The sequence below is a fragment of the Dromaius novaehollandiae genome, chromosome 24 (assembly GCF_036370855.1).
Source record: "Dromaius novaehollandiae isolate bDroNov1 chromosome 24, bDroNov1.hap1, whole genome shotgun sequence".
Taxonomy (NCBI): Eukaryota; Metazoa; Chordata; class Aves; order Casuariiformes; family Dromaiidae; genus Dromaius; species Dromaius novaehollandiae.
Window position 1 is genome coordinate 6553108 of NC_088121.1, and position 21742 is coordinate 6574849.

General features: G+C 40.5%; 2 protein-coding genes across 7 annotated transcripts in view; one reads left to right on the plus strand and one right to left on the minus strand.

The window, feature by feature from the left end:
- The window catches only part of MTOR (mechanistic target of rapamycin kinase), a 69540-nt gene that overhangs the window by 26840 nt on the left and 20958 nt on the right, over positions 1-21742 (minus strand). For all 5 annotated transcript variants that reach the window (XR_010392844.1, XM_064525602.1, XM_064525601.1 and 2 more), the window contains 2 exons: positions 3796-3871; positions 1949-2088 (listed from right to left, as the gene is read on the minus strand). Coding sequence is in view for 4 of the 5 variants with exons in the window: in XM_064525602.1 (XP_064381672.1) it covers positions 1949-2088; positions 3796-3871 (216 nt within the window). In the remaining variant the exon portion in view is untranslated. The remainder of the gene's footprint in view (positions 1-1948; positions 2089-3795; positions 3872-21742) is intronic.
- Positions 14032-20661, plus strand: ANGPTL7 (angiopoietin like 7). 2 transcript variants are annotated; one of them, XM_026095488.2, is made up of 5 exons: positions 14032-14586; positions 16306-16409; positions 16718-16912; positions 17782-17980; positions 19070-20661. In XM_026095488.2, the coding sequence occupies exons 1-5, from the start codon at positions 14205-14207 to the stop codon at positions 19237-19239; spliced, it is 1050 nt and encodes a 349-aa protein (XP_025951273.1). In that variant the 5' UTR covers positions 14032-14204; the 3' UTR covers positions 19240-20661. The 2 variants fall into 2 exon arrangements, with proteins under 2 accessions (XP_025951273.1, XP_064381669.1); XM_064525599.1 differs by having other exon boundaries at positions 16309-16409.

A 21742-nucleotide genomic window follows, 5' to 3' on the forward strand; every position in this document is an offset into this window, starting at 1 on the left:
CTGTAAATATCATAAACATATTTACTTCACTAGTCATATCTGAGTACTACACTTAATTTTAGACTCTCAGGCAGGTTCTGGAATCTCTCTGCCATACTTAATATACAGGTAACATCACAGAAGGCATGAAAATGTTCCTTTTTTTTTTTTAGAAAAAAAATTCATTTTTCCAAATGTTGTAGGGAAAATAGAAAATTCAGGTTCTTTCTGAACACTTCCAGTCACCTCCTGTGGCACAGACTTTGCATTAAGGTCTTCAAATTTTAGGCTCAATTTTTTGATACACCTCATTGTCTTTCAGATCCTTCTGGAAAAAAATGAATAGTGAAAATGGGTGAGAATGCCAGAGAAAGCCCCATCAGAAGGGAAGGAAAATAAAAATTCCAGCAAGGCAGTTTGTACAACAGACAGGCCAAAAGACATTAGAAACAGAGAGTAGCACTTTTTTCTTTTTTCCTGTAAGGACACACATTATCCAGACACAGAAACTCTCTCTTTTATGACAGAAAAAGACTGACTGCAAGCCAAAGCATTGGGATAGTCCTCATCACTACAGGCTGTCAACAGATACACAGTATCTAGCTCCAACAGAGGAACAGAATCCTTTTGTAATGTATTTGTCACTAAAATGTGATGAAGCAGATGGTTCAGAGAGGATACTTTACACAAATACTTGTCCTGCAGGAGGGAGGAATTCCATAAATCCCTGGTGGGAACTGCCTTTTTCTCGGGAAAAAAGATCGAGAAACTGCCCAGTAAGAGATTCTGTATTTCTTACTAAAAAAGCTAAATCCAATATGCCCCCTTCTCCTGCCCAATCTAAAACAAAAAGGAGGTAGAAGAATGCTGTCAGCATTTAGGTTTGTCAAAGAGCTCTGTTTCTCCAGCAACTTGAGCAGTCAAACAAACTTTGTGGAGAGGAGTCTCCTTCCTGTGTGTCATCCTGTGGGTTCATGTCAGGACACATCAGCAGAGAGCTCTAGTGAAATGGAAAGCTCAGCAGAAAGACGGGGCCTGAACCAAATCACTTATGCCCCTGGGTATAATTGCACGCTACAGCATGTCCTCTCCAATTATCCTCTTCGAATCGAGGTAAGCAGGGAGAAAAACAGAAGCTCCTAGTTAACTAGCAAATTATATGTCATTACCAGCTCTTCTCATAAAAACTGACTCTAACCAGTTACATTTTGATAGCACAGATTTAACACTGAGTTTGAAATACCAAAGGTCCACAAAGGCAACACCTAATGGATGCTAACAAAGAACAATAATGAAAGAAATTCAGACATCTGAAAGAGACTTGGCAAAAGGGTTTTAAAATGAGAGCAGTTGATTCGGCATAACCTTACCCAGATAATTACTGGAAAGCAGGCAATTTTGCTAACAATTGTGCAGAAGACTATGCGTTCTTGATAAGCACAGGTCCAACGATGAATAAACACAGAAATTTCTCATAGTTTAATCATGGAGATAAAAGGACCTCGTTGTGGTCCTGTTTTTTAATGCTTGCTTTTGGTAAGCACTGCCCAGTTAGAAAGGACCTCTCAGGAAACATTATTTGTAACTTCTTCCTCCATCAAAAATGGGACTGATCTGATCATAAGGCTACAGATCCCCTTTCAGATATATCTTATCAGATGGCCATTCCCCAAAAAGCCTGGAGATCTAATTTCCAATGCTGACTTTGATGAACATAGTGAGAAAGCACTGGAAGTCTGCTGTTAGGGTAGCAGAAGTAATTTGGAATTCAGGTAAAAAAAATTTCACCTGGATGACAACATCCAGAGAAGAGTTAGGCACCATTTTTAAAGTACAGTAACTTGCTGTATTTCTGAAACAAGAGGAAAACCTATAAAACAGAAAGACAGGAGGAGGCAGCAGGTGACCTTCATATGGCACAGACTGCTTGATATAACTGGCCTTTTCTTGATCTTTAGAAGTTTCTTACCATTCACCAAGTGCTTCCAAGCAACGCATCCGTCCCAGCATCAGCTCAGGGTCATCCTTGTTTGTGTCCATCTTCTTGTCATAGGCCACCAGAGCATCTTCCCATTCATGGAGCTTTTCATACCAGGTAGCTTGAATTTCCTGAGGGATAGAAAAAAAAAGTCAGAAGGAAGAGCAGGATTAGTATTCACCATTGTATAGTTAACTACTGCAGCTTTTCCTGGAACATCCGGTGTCTGTGTTTATTCTAAATATCCTCAAAGACTTGTGTAATATAGAGAAAGACTCTGAACTAGTGAGAAAACATGAATCCTGAGTATTGTTCAACCGGCACAGAAATGAACTCAGGTTTACCAGAGAGATGAATTCCTTATCTCCCTATTCACTGCCACTGAAAGACATTTGGGCTGTATCAATTTTATTTTTTTCCTCAGGTGAGGGGAGGTTGGGGCCGGGGGGTGGGGAGGAAGGACAGTAAATCTATAAAATACTCCACTTGCCATTATTGCACATGCTTGCATTAAAACAAGAACAGCAGTCCTGTGTTCAGGAATGAAGAAACTACATAGAAAAGACTAAACAGCACAGAGTGCATCTGGCTACTGCTAGGCCATTTTTCAATACAATAAACGTGTATGATGTTGGGGTCTAATCATGACCCTCACAGGAAGAGACTGTGGTTGGTAACAAAGGCTCTAAAAATGCGCCAGATGGTGATCCTTACCAGCTGCACAAACCTCTTTTCAGCCACCCATTTCTAGATTTTATTTCTAATTTTCAAGAAATAAAATGCTTTGGATATTTTTTCCATACTGATCTTTGCCAATGTTTCTTCTGCTCAGTCCTTGGCAGCTCTTGTCTTGACATATGCTGCAAAACAGATTCTTTCCCCAGCCCTGTGGCAAGGTCAGTATAAACCATGTTCTGCACATCATGGTCTTCCACTTGTGACAATTATATACTGGTCCTTTAACTTCTCAGCTCAGTCATTATATTTTATGCAGTATTTCAAGAAGATTCCTGAACATAGTGCTCACACTTCCTCTTAATTTCTTTTCACTGCTTATTCTGGCAAACTCTGCATTTAGGACTACATCACTGTTAAAGAGTGAGATCAGAATTAGGTAATATGGCGCTCTGCTCAATCCACCCCAGGAATCACAAGCTGCTGCAAAGATGTTCTGAAGTCAATTTTTCTCCCTCAAAGGACCTTTTTTCTAGAGTTACAGTTCTAAAATATATATACATACACATATGTGTATATATATGTATATATATGTGTGTGTGTATATATATATATATATATACACACACACACACACACACACACGTGTATATAAATAAAAGTTTCTATCATTGAACACTTAAGAGCTACCACTTAGAGTAGCTATCCAGTGCAACATCATCTCAGTTTCCCTTAGTTTGCGCTATCCCTGGGAAAACTGTATGGTTCACATTATTTATCTTGATCCGCCCTTTCAAACTTGAAAAGGGCTTCCTCCAGTTTAGAGACCGTGTACAGTCAGAGTTTGGGCTGTGGGGCCATTGATCTTCTGGCCTTTATGTCATATGGTATTATTGGTCAGCCACTTACACTACAACAATCAGAATACACCAATAAGCCCCTAGATTATCACTTCACCTGCACTGAGATCTCTCTCTACGTGGAACACAGCAGTTACTTACACGGGGCATAAGCACAGCAAAATTTCACAAGTGCTTAGAATAACGCATGAAGAGAAATTGGCTTCATATTTTGGAGCGGAGAACAAAAATAGGAGTGCAAGATGCACACCCACAGGGGGAAACCAAGAGACACGGAGAAGAGAATTATCCAGCAGGACTCACCAGCTCCCCAAAGTGCTTCATGGCATATTCCAGTACCCCAGCAGCTGCTTCCGGCTGTTGCAGTTTATTGTTAATGCTGAAGAGGTGGGAAGAGAAAGACCAATTCACACAGTTAGCAGTGGTTAGGGGCGAGTATGAACTTCTACTTAATGATACCAAGCTGTATCAGTTATAAATAGGGATTTTTAAAGCTTTGAAGTGAATGATTAGACTACTGAAGAGACACAATGTCTACGTATTTGCAAGACAACAGGTGCACATAAAGTCTCTGCGCATATTCTCAAGACTTGTTACGCAAAACAGTCAGTGTATACCAATTCTACCAATTCTGAAGAGCAGCCTACACAGGGAGAAAAACAGTTGCCAATAGTTTGTGATGCAAAATTATCTCAATTTCTCTCCACCAGGTATGTCCTCGACAAGCTACCAGCTCACTCGTGGCCTTTTCCCCCCTACTTTTTTTCAGTTCTGCTTCTGGAGAAGTACTTGCTGGCTGATCTCTGCTTTTCTTTCTAAATAAAAGTAAACGACAAAATGATTCCTGACCTACCGAACTGTGCAAACTACCTTACAATGTAAGGCACTTTTCACTAGGCCAGAGTGTGAAAAATATTGCAAGTAAAATGTGGAAGTCTCCTTGGTACATGTGCTGTGCTCATTACAGCCACTTTCAGAATTGTCTGACCATGTCCAAAGTTTTACGATAACTTGATATTTTAGATTAACTTTTCAACAATTGATAAAAGGCACCTGAAATAGGTAAAAACAGAGAAACAAGAGACAAAAGATCTTGCAGCAGAACCTAAGGCTGTGCCTGAGACTCCTGGGATTTCTTATGTGAAAAAGAATTTACTCAACACGTGTATTAGCAGAAGACACACCTAAATGAAAAATTTTCTTTTAGCTTTAGTTTACCATTGTAACTAGCTTCCTGGATCCAACGTCAATAAAGAACTGGACTACTAACATTACATGCTGGAAACAAAACTGAATTGCAGGGCATTTTCTGACTACCGATCCAGTAGATTTCATTTGGAATCACTGCAAAAAAATTGTCATATGATGCCTTTCCTCCCAGTATTCAGATTCCCTTTTGGAAGGACAGAAATTCACTTCAGCTCTATTCACATGACAAGCAAAAGAATACCCCAGCAATGCACAGTTGTGGTGCATTTACTTCTTTGGAGAAAGGGCTACAAACTGTTGATGCTCAAGGTGTAGGTGTTGCTAAATCAGTGTCAGTGGAAGCACAGCTACAGGGGAAAGGCTATTCCCTTCATAAAGGATCACTAACTCCTCTGCTGGAAAGGGTTCTTCTGATCTTTTGCTGCTTCTAATTCCCTGACCCCCATTTTTTTCCCACTTTGCTGCCATTAAAGCATTCAAATGAGATTTAGCACAGTGATCAGAAAGGACAAAGCTTGAGCAAAGACTAAGAACACACCACAATCACACTTGCGAAAGACAGGCACCCAAAAATGGGAAGCACTTGGAATAAATCCATGCTGTTTTTAGAGTCAAAGAACTTATTACCTCCACACTTCCCAAATAGCAGCTAGACAGCAGTGCCTCATGAAAGTGATAAATGGCTGTCACTTTTCATATCTTGATGATTTAAAGAGCCACTGGCAGACACATCACTTCCAGCATGTCAGACAGTTAATTACTTCCAACTTATCTTTCTTGTCAATGGTTCCTGACAAACTGGCCATTATCTCTTATTCTTTAACAATTAGCACTGCTCTTTTGCTGATGCTCCCCGGTGCACTCAATTACTCTTTTTTTATTATTTTGTACTTTCTTGGCTGTCCAATGTAGAAAGAAACGTTCCATACTTAACGAAAGCAGCATGCTGTCAGGCTTAGAGAAAGAAAGGGGAAAAGGGGGGGGGGGGAAGGGGAGATAATACCTTGATTTAAAAGAATGTATGGCAGTAGATATAGCACTGCGTTGCCATTATCCACCACAAACTAACTCTCTTGTATTAAATAATCTAGCCCACACAGTGTGCAGAGATTAAGCTAGGTAATTTTGTAGACCTGTTAATCAATCTTGCCAAGTCCTCCATGCAAATATGCCAGAGATGCTTTGAGAAGATGCTTAAGAGTCTACATCAGAAGCTCATCCTGCCATGTTAGCTCTTCTAAATATAAAAAGGTAAATTGATTCCAAATCACTCTGGATAAATAAGAAGGGGAATGGTCACACAGTAGAGTGGAAAATAATTTTTCATCAATATTGACTTGCCCACTTTTTTTAAATAGAGAAGCACCTCTTTGCATCTGCCTCCTAATTCATCCATGAAAGCTATTATGCTCATACGTACAAACAGATGGACTTTGAGGAGGCTTTGAAGCCTGTGAACAACTCGTTGCCTGTCAGTTAGTTCAGAGAGAATGAAGTGGGAGGTGTGAAAACAAGGATAAAGGTTTGTGTGAGATGAGGACAGAGTGGGCATCCCTCTTTACACAGTGCTAACATTATCCTTTAGAAAGCAGTTTCAAAGATACAGTAAATATTTACTGATTTTCAATTAAGTGTTAGAAACACAAAGCTGTTTTTATGTATAAACCAGAAGATTCAAACACAAAATCCTCAACTTACAAGAAAGAAACAAGCCAGTGACTGGGAAAGCCCTGAAATCCCCTGTGAATCATTTAGTATTCTGAAAAAGCAAATTAAAAAGAGTGCTTACACAAAATGGGAAAAAAAAATTCCCTGCTTCAGCAGAAATGGACCCGAACACCAAGAAGCACAACAATCATAAAGAGTACAAAAATCCCTCCAAAGCAATGCTCATGGATCAAAGTTGCCTTTATTAATGTGGCTGAACATTCACTCACTGACTCCTTCTAAGTAATAAAACCTTGGTAATCAATACATCATTCTGCTATTCAGTGTCACAGGCTATGGGAAATGCAATTGCATGCAGATTAATCAAGTTCTGACCTTGGCTTTTTTTTTTTTTTTTTTTTTTTTTTTGTTCCTTCGGAAGTGGGATTTCTGCTTTCTCTCATCTGCTGGATCCAGCTTTGCACTCTGATCACTGGAGGTATACCGACAGCTCCAGAAATCACTACCACCACAGCTGGCTGCGACGTGCTTTCAACAGACCCACAACTCTCAGGGCACAAGCTCTTTGGTAAGAGTGGGCCTGCAGACTGCACTTCTCTCGAAAAAGCATTTCCGAACGGAGCCCTGTCAACCCACTCGGGATACATGCTTAGAAATCGTACCCTTCTGTGCTTCCCTCCCCTTCCAGCTTCCTAAGGTTAAAGTGCTGCCCCTGTTTTGAAGAGGCCTTGTCCTCAGGCACAATCTTCTTAAATCCTATAACATTCTTGAGGAATGACAAAGCTGTTTTCTAGTTATTGTGCTGGAGATGGGACAGAACGAACAACGTTACAGAAAAGCATCCAGCACACAGAAGCAGCCCTGAGGGACACATATTCCAGCCAGGCAGAGTTGCCAGTGGGTTTCAGTCACAGTGCTGCTGCTAGGAACCATGGATTAGGATCAGGGCGATGTAGTCTCCTCCCATCTGGAAAACGATAACCACAAAATCTTTTGGGATTAAAGGAGAAAGTGGGAAAATATCTCCCCAGACAGAAATAGTGTTGCTGGCCAACCCAGCAGACAGTTACCTAAGTCTTTCTTTACTGGATGGTGTCGCTGCAGTTATTCCTAATTCAAGATACGAGGGCTGTTATTAAGGTGAGGAATATTCTCCGTTGTTCTCCCATATCCCCTAAGGTAGAACAGATCCATCTGTATCAAAGAATTTTTGTTTAGAGGCTAGCAAAAACCACGACCACCAACCTTACCCAAAGTAGACAAGGCTCTGCAACAGGCCATAGAGGAAGGCTGAGGAATCTCCTCTGCTGGAATTTTTTAGGTATAGGTTTGACGGGTCAACCTATATAGTTGATCTTTCGGGGATGGCCTCAGTATATAGCTATACTGCCTGGTATGGACTGGCAGAGTCTTCCAGTATTGCATTCGTGTAAGGCCACAGTTACAGATTAGGCAAATATGTTTTGATACTGAAGACAAAAAAGTCTAAATCTATGCTTACTGTGCATATACTTACACTCAGTAGCACATTTAACATTATACAGGATTTGTGATATTTAAGCACTGCTTTTTATCTCCAAAATTAAAGGAATACACAGAAATCTGCTTCCAGTTGTTTAAAATTAGAAAGAAAATTTCATCAGAAACATCCAGCAGTTTCCAGCTTATATTGGTTATTCAGTGCACAGGCCTTACATTTCTGCCTTTCTCCTAATATTCCCTGAATGCCTTTTGTTAGATTGACTAAAATATTTCAAAGCTAAGTCTCCTAAATGTCACATGTATATGTATATAAATCTTTTAAATAAAGCAGGAGCCATCTGCATTGCTTGTTTAATTAGATGCATCAGAACAGAAGGATGAAAGGAAGCTACAGACACTGGAAGTCAAGGGAGACAGCGGGAGACTTCTGCAGGTCTTCAGAGACAGAGCCGTCCTCCTGTCTGCAGGTAGGCAATTAAAATGGGAGACTGCAGCAGTAACAGAATTGTCCAAGTCTTAGCAATGAGATTTTGATAGACTTTGAACACACACACTAATTTCATGGTTTAATATCTACCATCTGATTTCATATTGTATGCAATAAACAAAATGCTTAAACCTCCCCAGCAAAGCAGAACATAAGATCCTGATGCTTTCCTTCAAAATGAAGATTAGTCAGCTGCAAAACTGATTTCCATCAGTAGTTTTGTATGGGTTTGTCCCACCCCAAATTTTATAGGGAAGGAACCATACTGTAATAGAAAGCAGTGACTACCCTTGATGAACTCCCTGATCTAAGAAACTTGGACAAAAATCTCAAGTCTTTGAATTTTACTACAAGTGAAAGGTAACATGAATACAATTTTTGATTATCAAGGCATCATTTAGTCCTTTATACAGCTAAGACTTAGATATCTAAAACACAAACTTCTGAGCTAGAATTGAAAAAAAAAAAGCATACACATTATTTAAGAGAAACAGCCTCCTATCACTTGTATATTATAAAGGCTATTTAAACAGAAACCAGACATGGACTGGGAATGAAAAACAGTTCTACTGACATAACAGCTGCCTTCAGCAGGAAAAGCACTCAGATGATGAACTTTTCTCCTCCACCAACCCCAGGCATAACGTCTAATGTTTACTAGAAATATTCTCTTTTACATGGCCCTTGGAGCTTTCCAGTCCTCCCTCATCTCTGAAGGTCTCCAACAGTATTCTCTGTCACTCAAAATTTATTAAGTTTTCAAGAACTCAGAAGTAAGAGAAAGCAGACAGGATTCTTCCCCATCTTCTAAACAACAACAAAAAAAACCAAACCAAAAAAACCCCAAAACAACCCCCCCCAAAACAACAACAACACAACCACCCCCAAACATCCCAAACCAAAAACTTGACAGATGTTGTTTTAACAGGGCCTCTTCAGGTCCCAAACTCAACCTTCTTCTGTGAGGGATCGCACACTTTTTTTTTTTTTTTTTATCTGCAGAAAGTTTCTCAAGAACTTGGTAAAGAAGCCTTATTTTTGCAATAATGCAGCTTGTGTGCAAAGTCTAGACAAGAAGTTATTCTTTTTTTAGTCTCTGCAACTCTGTTTAAAAAGCTCTTATATCTCACAAAAATTTTACCCACCTAAATTAAGCTTGTTTTTCTTTCTGAAGAACTGCAGAGAGCTTGCCTGTGGGATTAGAAGCAGAAGGCATTGCTGCTTTGTGGATACTTTAGGGAACAGATAATCCTCTGGCACAGGGAATTGGGTCTGTTTGCCAGTTTCCCCAATTCTATGGTTTATTTCTGTTTATGCATCCCTGAGCCCTTGATTCAACAAATTTCACAAAAACAAACAAACAAACCCACCCCCAAACAACTCCCAAAATACAATACATCTCCATCATGCCACTAAAAATTATTCCCATGCTGGGAACCAGTAGTTTTGGGAAATCAATACTAGCAAGTTGTTGTTTTCAATAAACAGTTGTGATGATTGACTGCTTGCAGGCCAGCCTAGCTCCCCCTTCACCTTTTCAGCAAGGGCTCATCATACTACTCCCAGGCATCAAAACTGGCCAGATTCCAATCCTGATATAAATGGTTACAAATCAAATAAAAATGTTCACGACTTCTGGAAGGAGAGGGAGTGAAAAAAATCAGTAAAATAAAATTATTAGCGAGCCCTGCTGCTCATGCTACAAAAAGTTTCTTAACGCCTACTCTTTATTAACCAGGTTCAATGAAAACAGGGAGGAAAAGTTACCAAGAAAATATTTATGCAAAAAAGCTGAAATGCAGAGCCAGTGTCTTTGGGTATAGGATGTATGAAGAACGGATCCACTAGGGAAAGGCAAACATCACATACTGTTCTAGGAACTGCATCAGCAGGTTTGTTTCTCAGGCCTTTCTCACCTGCTCTATCTACTCCCATTGTTTAATTTCATATATATTTACAGTAAGCATTTATAGTAGACAACAATTTTATTTGACTTTACTAAGGATTTATTCATTAGTGTAAAAACTATATCAAAGTGCACATTAGAACATGCTGAACATCTCCAAAGCCAGAGCTGAACGGTCGCACAGCCCTTGGCTGCCTGGCAGGGAAGCACAGAGCTTCCCAGAGCTGCTGCAGAACGTGGTCCTCCTGGGATCTGCCAGCAGAGAACAACTGAGGACAGCCTTCGCCATCTCAGCAGGCACCAGGAATGCTAGTTTCTAAGCTTTTGCTGGATGCACATTGTTTTGCAAAGACTAGCTACCAAATAAATAGCCACAGGGCACTGAGCTTTTCTTCTCATCTCAGCTTCACATATGCTAAAACTTCATACGCCTGCCAGAACCACTCCGCAGAGAAGGCAGTCATTTACACCCATCTCCGATTTAATCTGGCCCTCCAGGGACAAGACATATCTGGTTCTAATTAAGTAATATTAATATACTTCTCTAATTAGGTAACATCAACCAACAGCCAACTTTTTAAGCGTAGGGTATGTGTTAACTGCAACCAGGTTTAGACTCAAATCTCCCAACCACTTCAGACCTACGTCCTGAATAGACTAAAAAAGTATTTGCCCCATGTTCTTGACTTTAAAATTTTATCCTTTTAGGTGCCATGTAGCAGAGTTTCTCAGCGTACAAGATGTACCCTGCCCCTATTAATGGAGAAAAACTAGAGTGAAGGATTTCAGAACAAATGATGGTGAGCTGTTACTGGGAGAAAAGAAAAAAAAGGACTAGGCCCTGCCTGGTAATCGGGGAACTAATTTCACCCTAGTTATGCCCACAACTACCCTTCTTTCCAACACAATGGGATCCTGAATTCAACTTCTAAGTACACCAGTACATAAGGGTGGAATCGCCTGCTGCAGACTGTGAGCTTTTATTGCTGATCTTATCTGGTAATGACTAGCATCAACAGCTACTGCTGCCTAAGAGGCTACTGCTCAGTTCTCTGTGCAACAGGGAGAGATTCATCTTTCAAATACTCATAAAGAAGTCAAGCTCAATTAAGGCTAAGGTTCTCTGCCAAGTGAAATTTGTCTGTCCAAATATCTCGTAATTCTTCCTCAAAAGTAACAACAGACAAACATTTGTGCTCTTTTCCTTTCCTAATATGTTTGTTGTTACTTCTTACACAGGACAGACAAAAATGACAGACCTAAAGGAGTATCACCTCTGCTTTAAAACAAGCAAATCAAAGTATGCAAAAGGCAGATGGCTTGCCTTAGGATATACAATTTAGAGGCTGAACCCAAAATAAAACCCTTGTTGTCTCCCTTCCACTTAAATACTTCAGTATAGAGAGGGAATTCAGAGACTTCTCTGAACTGTTTTTTTTTTACAAAACAGTATCTCAGTGCAGCAAAGAGCCTGGCTAAATCCTGGATCCTTCCAAAACTTAAATCAAGAAAGAACACAAGGACCTACAAGTGTCTTCTCTCCGCTAGATCTGCCCCTCATGATCAGGGCAGCAGGGAGAGTTTGGACTACAGCACAAGGAATAAAGGGTTATGGTAAGGTGGAGCAGCAGCAGGGTGGAGCAGGGTCCTATGTAGCAGGATAGGGGTGTTAGCAGGGTGGCTCTCTAGGGTGGAGAAACCAGAGTTTGGCCTGTCCTATTCTTTGTTCCAACTTCGACAAAACACGTTTCTCATCACAGAAAGCCTGAGAAGAATTTGCCCCTGGGAATGAGAGACGCTCCAGCTGGAAGAGGGCTCAGACAGGATTACAGGCAGAACAAAAAGGTCAAGCCTTCGTCTGTGTGCAGTAGCACTTTCTGAAGTAAAAAAAGTAATTTTGCTATGGAAGTCTTCTGGAAAAAGCAGCTGAAGCCAAAGGCCTGCTGTAAATACAGGGATCCTTGTACTTTCACCAAATAGTATAGTACTTGACATTCCAACCAAAGGAGTTTGGCAACATCCCAGGTCACCGAAACCACACAGGAACCTCACATGCTAATACTACAGACAAGAGAGGGTTTTGCCCAAAGTACAGCACACAGGCAGAGTCACCCACGATGAAACTCAAGACATCCACACCGACTGTTCAGAGATCTCCAACTCTGATCTCTCTTCCTCCCTTCAAGAAAATTCAGCATAGGCAACATCTATAATCATACCGCATCCCTCCAGTGCTTTGGTGCTTTCATCTTCCAAAGCCTTTGCACCCTCTGCAAAAGGTCCTGCACATAGCTTTTCTGCAGAAAAGCTATTAGCCAGCTGGGATACAAAGCAGACCTGGAAACATGCATCTAGCAACAACTATAACAAAGCTGAGGTGCAAGAGAGACCGCACCTACAAGAATGTGTGTTCCCGTTGCTCTGAAGTGGATTGCCAGATCAACAAGGCTTTTCTAACCTTGATTAAACAGAAATCTTGCTGTCTCTTTGGCCCAGTGAGAGATTTCTAGATGGTATAGGATGGCTCAGTTGTGTTCATCCTCATTTTCTTTGTAAAAGGAACAAGATGAGTAAGATAAGCTTTTTCTTTTTTTCCCTTGGACACCAACTTCTATGGCATTTTCCAAAGGAGCAAACGCATGAGCCATCTACCACTTCATTTTTACCTTATCTCTGTCCCAGTCAGAAACTTTGCAGGAAGATACAAGAATCCATGTGCTGAGCAATTACAGAACCACCTGCCTGTGGAGAAACAATTTATCTGCAAGGATCTAGAATAAAAGCTGTTGTCCTTTGGAAAAGGCTGCACCATTGTTGAAATGCTACCACTTTGGGATCAAACAGCTATATCAACCTTCTAACTGTTAAAGAATATAAAAGAGAAGACTGGAAGTCACTATCTCAGCCAGCTGATACTTGACCTATACTCTGAATGTCTGAAGATTTAAGATTTATTTTTAAACCTACACTTAATATAACTGTGGACATAGAAGTATTTTCCTCTCAAAATCGTATTAAGAACCTGGCCTCTATAACAGTGGAGTTTGACAGACTGATAACATATCTTGCAAAAAAACCCATCTCCTCTTGTCAAATTTTAAGTACTCTGTCTTTCAGCATTATTGAATGTCCTCTTGCTCTTCCACTATAAGTAAACAGAGGGACAAGATTTGACTTAGCCATTTTGCAGACTGCTGTCCATTCCACCCTTAGAGATCTCATTTCTAAGAACAGTACTGAATTCTACAAAATAAATACTCCAGGGACAACACAGTGTCCAGACAGAGAAGGTTCACATGCTGAACAGATGAAATGGCTAATATATTCTCTAAATTAAGAAATACTGCAGAGACAGAGCCACCCCCCATGACTTCCAGGAAATACATTAGTAGGACTGTTGCAGCTAGGGGCATCTGCCAGGCAGTTACCTTCCTTGAACTACTATAAACTCATCCTGTTTGGACAGCCCCTTCATGTCCTGGACCTCTAACGCTTCCATGTTACTGAAGTGCCAGAGTTAGTCACTGAGGGCTACGATCCAATAGGCAAAAATTACTGGAAACTCTCCTCACTTCCTAGTCCTCTCTCCCACACCTTCAGCAGAGAAGTGAGTGAAGTCTCCCCTGCTCCCCCTAAATTTTCTTGGCTGAAGCCTGTTCAAATTTCATCCTGTAAACACCTGATATGAAGAGATCAGCTGGGAGGGGCCAGAAAGCTGTACATAGCTGCAGGGGGGTGGAGGTAAACAGAAGAAAGTATTTAAGATGCTCTGAAACAGACTTCCAAAGTTCATAGACTGCTACAGGAGGGGACTGAAAAAAGGCACTTCTTCAGGCTCCACCTTCAGAGACTCGCTTCATTGGAAGAGAGCTAGGTACCGGTCGGCTGCAGCACTTGCAGAAAGTTTCATACCTACCCCAGCTGCATTCAGTTGGAAGTTTCCAGTTGCTCTGAGCAAAAATGCCAGCAAGACCCACTACCCAGCTGGTGTGGCTCTGCATTATCACAGTGTCTGTGGCAATCTGTCCAGCAGCACTGCTGCAGAAGCCTCCTAAAAGGAGAACAGTCAACGGGAACGCACAGTCCAAGATGACAGGCTGCTGCGATGAGATTAAAGAGCTCAAGCTGCAGCTGGCTAACCTGAGCAGGATGCTGCAGGAGCTGAGCAAGAAGCAGGAGGGCGACTGGGTGAACGTGGTCATGCAGGTGATGGAGCTGGAAGGAAGCACCAAGCAGATGGAGTCCCGCCTCATTGACGCCGAGAGCAAATACTCCGAAATGAACAACCAGATAGACATAATGCAACTCCAAGCAGCTCAGACAGTCACACAAACTTCAGCTGGTAAGGAGGGAGTCCAAGCTCCCAGATGCACCTCTTAATGCACAAAATGAACTAACTACTAGCTCCTAACGCTAGCATGTTCCACTAATGTAGTTAGTAAGCATGCATACTAAATACTTATGGTCAGAGTATTTCTGCAGGCAGGTGATCCTGAAAAAAGAAACAGTTCGACTTCATCTGTCAAAAGTCCAAAAATCCAGCTGTATTTTAGTATCTGTATATCTAACATCAGGGAATGGAAGAGCTGAACAGATGCTATATTTGTGCAGTGAGGGACTGAGTCTAATATCACATTTTCTGAGCACTGAAGTACCAATCTGAAAAAAAGAAAAAGGGAGCTGGCTTTGTCAGAGAATGACTCTGGCAGTTATATCCTCAAAGTCCACAGTGCTGTTGGGCAAACTAGAGGTTGTTAAAACAATTAGAAATGCTTTCTAAGCACTACTGGACATTTGTAATCGTATCTTTATGACTATCTCTGAAACAGAGCAAAAAAAGCAGGCCATTATTTGAATAGTAAGTCTCAAAAATTCAAGACCATAAATGATGCAAGATGCAAATTCTCTAATATAAGTCTAGCCAAAATGCATTTAAATTGTTCAAAGTTTTCTCCTCCCTGAGGGAAGACTTCACTGCATATAGTGATTGCACAGGCCTGTATTAGACAGAATTCAGATGTATTCTGTAGTTCAGCTACCTACAAAACAATAGTTTAATAGCTTAAAAAAAGACATCATTAAGCTTTAGTTAGTTTTTCTCAAAAAAAAAAAAAAAAAAAAAAATCACTTCAACAATCCTAAAACTTCCTTAAAGGGATTGCTGTTATCCAGGATATAGTTGAGTTTGTAACGCAGTATTTCCCTCCCCTCCATCCCAAAAATGCTTCTAAATTTACTAAATTCTGCTTTACAAAAATACAACTTAGCTGGTTTTGACACACTGCTCACTGTTTATAATTAGTTTTAAACAAACAAAGGTTTTACCATAACGAATTTCATTGGAGCTGGCATAAAGGTTTGGAAAAGTAAAATAGCACACAGAAGAAACTGGCCCAGAAGGTATTTAAACAGCCATATCTCACCCCACCAGGTAAAAGTAATTTAGTCTGTACTATACTGGAAGCTGTCAGGATGGATAAAGCCTTGCCTCAGCTAGTTTCTCTGCCCTCAGAAGAATAGCTGTGCATATCACCAGCCTTCAAGTCAGCTCCTGCACAGAGAGAAAAGGAGGCTTGCACAGACTGACAGATTCACTGAAGCTAAAAGCCACTACCCTCTGTCACAGGCGCCGGTACAGAAAGTGCTCAGCAAATATGCCTCATTCACAAACTCAGCTCATTGGTTAAAGCGCACAATCAAACTTGGCATCTTGCAGTATGCCTGGCCATTCTGCCAAATAAGCCCTTATTATTTGTAGGGAGAGCAAATATATACCATCACCCCTCCTAACACACAGTAGCAACGTGAAAAGAAAGCAGGCATGTCTCTAGATAGGAGATTTCTATGCTGCTGTTAAAAAAAAAAAAAAAAAATGCTTCTTTTGCAACTTTTCTTCAATGCATGCATTGATCAAAACTAAACCATTCAGGAACTAATTAGACCCTGGGTGAGTCATCTTCACTGAATTGCCCCTTGTACTACAACTAAGCTTTACAGAAAGCACATATATAGTGGAGTGCTCTGTGCTGTTCAGATTCTCATTTTCTGGTTCTGATTCAAGTAGATGCTGTCTATGACTGCTCATCACTTTATCAGAGAAACTACCGAATCTCCGGTGTTTACAAGCTACCCCCCGATGAATTTCTGGGGAGTCCAGATCTGGAGGTAAGGATGTCAAGTATACAGTATATTTTACATGTCTTTTCAAATATTATCAAAAAAATCTATCTTGGAGTCTTACTACACAGAGGAGGAGAGCACGTATTCAGTTATGATGTCCTGCGCTTTGAATTAGCATTGGAAGAGCATACATTTGAGAGGGAAAAGTGGTTCAGTCAGAATTTTTCCATGACTGTTAAAGCAGTATGTTCTTTAACAGGTGAAAACTGGAACATGGTATCCTGTCTTTTTCAACAGCATTGAGCCCTATTAAGTCTACTGATAACTAAACGCCGCATTCATGCCCATTCCAGGTGTTCTGTGACATGGAGACAGATGGAGGTGGCTGGACTATCATCCAAAGACGCAAAGTTGGTTTGACATCTTTCAATAGGGACTGGAAGCAATACAAGGAAGGATTTGGCAATATTCGGGGAGATTTTTGGCTGGGAAATGAAAATATCTACCGGCTTTCAAGACGTCCCACTGTTCTGCGAGTGGAGTTGGAGGTAACTAATACTCTCAATTGCAGCAGTAAAAAAGCTTCTTGTACAGAACAATTCTCTAGTAGCAGATAAAGTCTCTTATCTCCATAGAACCAAACAATTTGCATGCTTTAATTATAAGAGGAGAAGGAGGTAGGATGGACCTAGTGATAGATTCAAAAGGTAGGATAGGTGTATATTCTCCACTGTGTAAAGTGATTAGGACAATCTTCTGTCTGCATATGGGTTGCATCTCAGGGAATTTGTGGGCTCTAGAAAGTCCTGCAGAATTCAGTGAAAACAGATCAAACTGTTGACCATCTCAGATTTAAAGACTCACAGGGATGTCTGATAAAGATTTAAAGACTCTGATTCTTTGCCTTTTGTAACACTTCCTTTCAATCTGTGTACTAGAGGCATTGCATTACCCCAAAACAATTCCTACAGTTTATTAAAGGCTGCTTGGTCTTGACTTGGACTAGTTTACAGCTGCTACGATAGCTTTGAGGAATGAGATATATATAATGAGAAGAAAAAAAAAAAAAGAAAAGAGCTGAAAGCCTTTATATCTAAAAGTCACTCTTTCAGGGAGGAAAGACTGACTTGAGGTAGTGCACTATAAGACAAGGCTGTTGAATGCAAGAGCTGCACACCAGGTTTCCAAAGGAGTATTGTTTAATAATAATACCAGTGCAGATGCGTCTTGCAAATATGATGCCTTGGTTGCTCAAGGAATTTTTCTTAATAGAGAAGTTTCTGTGGTCTGTTTCTAAGACACGCCTGAAAAATCTAGGACAGAGAAGAGACATGCAGCACTGTATGTAAATACAGAGGAAGAGTCTTTTAGCAACTACTCTAACAGAACCTGTTTCCTCTTCACTGTTCTGTGGCAGGACTGGGAAGGTAACATACGCTACGCACAATATAAGCAATTCACCCTGAGCAACGAATTAAACAGCTACCGCCTTTTTGTGGGGAACTACACTGGCAACACAGGGCGCGACTCCCTAAGGTACCACAACAACACGGCCTTCAGCACGAAGGACAAGGACAATGACAAGTGCGTGGATGACTGCGCCCAGTTCCGTAAAGGTAAAGCACACACAAATGCCTGCCTGGCCTGAGCGAACAGCCTGGGTAATTTGCAAAGAGCCTAAGACTCCTTCTTTCTGAGCAACTAGCATCTGGGTGGCAAATCAGAGAACTGGTGACCATTTCTGGAGCGCACACATCAGCTGCATGGGAAATCTGGCAGTTAAAGCCAATTTACATAGAGCCAGCCTGTATGCTATAGACATGGGCACTTTTCAAATGAGTTAGTGTATGCTTTCATGTCCTTGGTCAATATCTCACCAACACCTACTGTTATCTAGTGCATTATGCTTGATTTATCTGCCAGATTATCTCAGATGCTGATATTTCAATGATGCAGGAAGTTATTCCTGTGCATCTACAAGGTTTTAATTTTTTCTTACATTTTTATTATGTTTCAAGTTCCAAAAAAATACAGATGTTAGGGACTTTTGATTATTTTCCTGGAGAGACACATGCACCTCAAGGTTCAGCCTGAACTCTCATCTTTATTCCTACTCTATTACAAGCCTCTAACAAAGCTGCTCTTTTCATTCAGTTTAGAATCTTTATACGAGGTCTGCCACAAAGATAATTTCTTGTTCATTGCATCTTGCCCTTCTAATTTCCCATGCTGCCCCCATAAAACATGGAACTAAAATTCTTGATATATAGGCCTCATGACAAAATAATGCTGCTTAGCTACAGAGCCCAGAAACCTTCCAAATGCCTTAAAATGTCCAAGCTAAGAACCAAGATTAGTTTCCTACGTTAACTCTCAAAGTCAGAGGCAGAAAAAAATGGCAAGGCAGTGTTCCAAGATGAAAAAGCAACTAAATGAAAAGCTACTGGACTAATCTGACTATGTAACTGTAATGCCCTTCTGCATTTAGTATATGCCTGGACTCTTGAAGGAATCATTCAACAGATGCTAAGTTTTGAATTCATTTGTAATGCCAGCTATTAGGGACATAGCCTCCAGGGATTAAATGCTGCATTGTGGCCACCCCTCTCCTTGAGGAAGGGCAATAATTCATATCAAAAACCACAGAACATACCTGTCTTTAAAAAATGCCTCACCAGGAATCTATTAATTTCTTTTCTGAAAAGGTGGATATTGGTACAACTGCTGCACAGATTCCAATCTGAATGGAGTTTACTACCGCAAAGGAGACCACACCAAAAACATGGATGGCATCACCTGGTACGGCTGGCATGGATCAACCTACTCCCTGAAAAGAGTGGAGATGAAGATACGGCCAGAGGATTTCAAACCTTAGAGAGAACGAATATTTGACTGTACAGCTACATGACACTGCTGCACAGAAGGTGGGGCCCCTGACAACTCAAAACCAGCCACTTCAATCGTCCACTTCCTCTAGGATACACGCTAACACAACAGCTGCATACTGGCTATGTACACACAAGAACACTAAAGCAGACACCAGCCAAGCAACTGATGTTATCAGGGCTCAAACTTATCTCCTCCTCTTAGGATTCTTTCCAAAGAGATAGATATTGTGTTAGAATAGGCTAGAACAGAATGCTAAATACCTCCTGCACTTAGAGCACCTTCAGAACATCTACCAGTGTGCTTCCACCAGCACGGTGACTAGTGGGTTGCCTTAGCGTTCAACCAGTTAGGCAGGGACTGTAAAAAGAAAGCCTCCTTGTTGCTATTCCCTCAGTGTCTAGATGAAGTATGGCTGAGCGACTCCTTCCAAGAGAGATTTATATCATACAAAAGTGACATACTGTTTTCAAACCACAGAGAAATAGCTTATCAGAATTATCCCTGACAAATTGTTCTTGAGCACATAGTAAACGACTTATAGCCCTAGAAAGGAAAAACTACACTCAAAACATTTGGATAAATGAGTACTGCCCAGGCTCTCTCCTGAAGTCTTACTGCCATCTCTTGCTGCTGCCACAAGTAAGTATGGAGAGCTGCAGCCAGCAGATAGTAACTGGGAGGACAAAGTTGTCTCGTATGTGCTGGGTTATCTGCAGATAGAGATAGTGCCACAAAGACTAATAAATTAGAACGCAGCTTTCTTGGCTGCCCCCAAACTACATTCAGGTTAGAACGTAAGAGTACTATATGAGAGCAAGTCTAAGAGATAACAGCAAGTGGGGGGGAGAAAAGAAAATCAAAACCAACTAACCAAAAAAAACCCAACTCAAACACTTAAAAACACTGTGTTCATAAGCAAAACACTACTACATACCAGAGAATCCACAAATGCCAAAGAAAAGTTATTAAAACATAAGGGAATGTTTGCTAGCATGATACCACTGAGCCATATCAAGATCTGTTTTGAATACCCCCCAAAAAGTTACCTGGACATTTTGCATTGAAAATCAGAATGTTGTTTTTCCCCTTACATAACACTGGCTTGAAAATAACTGACTCCTCCTGCAGCTACACCATTGCTTGAATATGTTGGAAAAGATGGTTATAGTTAATATATCTATTTTCATTCACCTTAAAGAGGGCTTAAATCTAATTTAAATTGTTCTGTCTTGTGTGAAATATGATAGAGGTGTCTTGGGAATTGCCTTATATACATTTCACTATTCATACTGTAAATTCCAACTGCCTGGAACTATAGTTGGAACTATTTTAACTGCGGTCTATAAAATGGTTTTTTTTAATTTCTGAACTTTTCTATTTCTAGAAATAAATTTTCTTTCATTTTTAATCCTGCCTTACTTCAAGTCTTTGCTCCTTGACTTGTTTTTTGATACACAAAGAAACAGCTGTACAAGTGACTGAGGTCAGGAAAGAATACATTGAATTCTGTATTTTCCTCACAGAAACAAGAGACAACAAAAGAGGAAAGAATAATAGGAGGGAAAAGGGCTTTCCTTTAAAAGGCTGAAAAATCTACTGCATACAGAAAAAAATTAAGCTTTTATCCAACCAAAATCAATTTGTCCACCTCAGAGTGTGAAGTTAACTGCCCTGTGATATGAAAATAAGATTTATATTTTAAATCAGGTATTTTGGTACCAAATCCAGCCTCCTCACTTCTGAAACCAGATGTGCCACTGAGCAGAGCAGCTGGTGGGCAGAGAAGCAGTGTTCAGACATGCTGTTGCAGAAAGCTTCCCAAAATTATCATACAAGACCTGAATATATATATATATATTTTAAAAAAACAAAACAAAAAAACAAAAAAAACCCCAAGGATATTCAGTCATCTCAGGAATTTCAGCTTGCATGCCAAGACTGAATGACACTTCATTTTGGCCTTTCTATGCCCATTTTTTGGGGTCAGACTTTTGAGCTCTAGTGGAGAGTGTAGCAACGTGTCTGCATGATGAAAATGGAAAACAAACTCTTGAGACTGCACATGGCCCTTTCGCAGGACCTTTTTTTTTTGTCATTAACTGTGCAGATATTTCCGAACTAACATTTTTCATGGTGGTATCAGCTGCAAATAACCGAGATGCAACCCATACATGAACATCAGAAGGGGCAGAACTAGTACGCTGCCCCATTTCCTGCCCCTGAAACAAAATTAAACAATAGTAAGTGAGCCAACTGCAGCCCAGCAACAGCTATTAAAAAGAAAGTTACAATCATAAGATGTTAATAGGATCTAACAGAATTTTAAAAATTGACAGCATTACATAGATGTTATCATCTGGATTGATAAACAAGAAATTTTGGGAAGCTGCTCTCTAAATTTACATGTCCGAAAGTGAAGTGGTGAAATCATTTTTAGGCTAGCCCTGCTAGGCCAGTCACAGGAATGTCCAAAGCTCAGGACACAATAC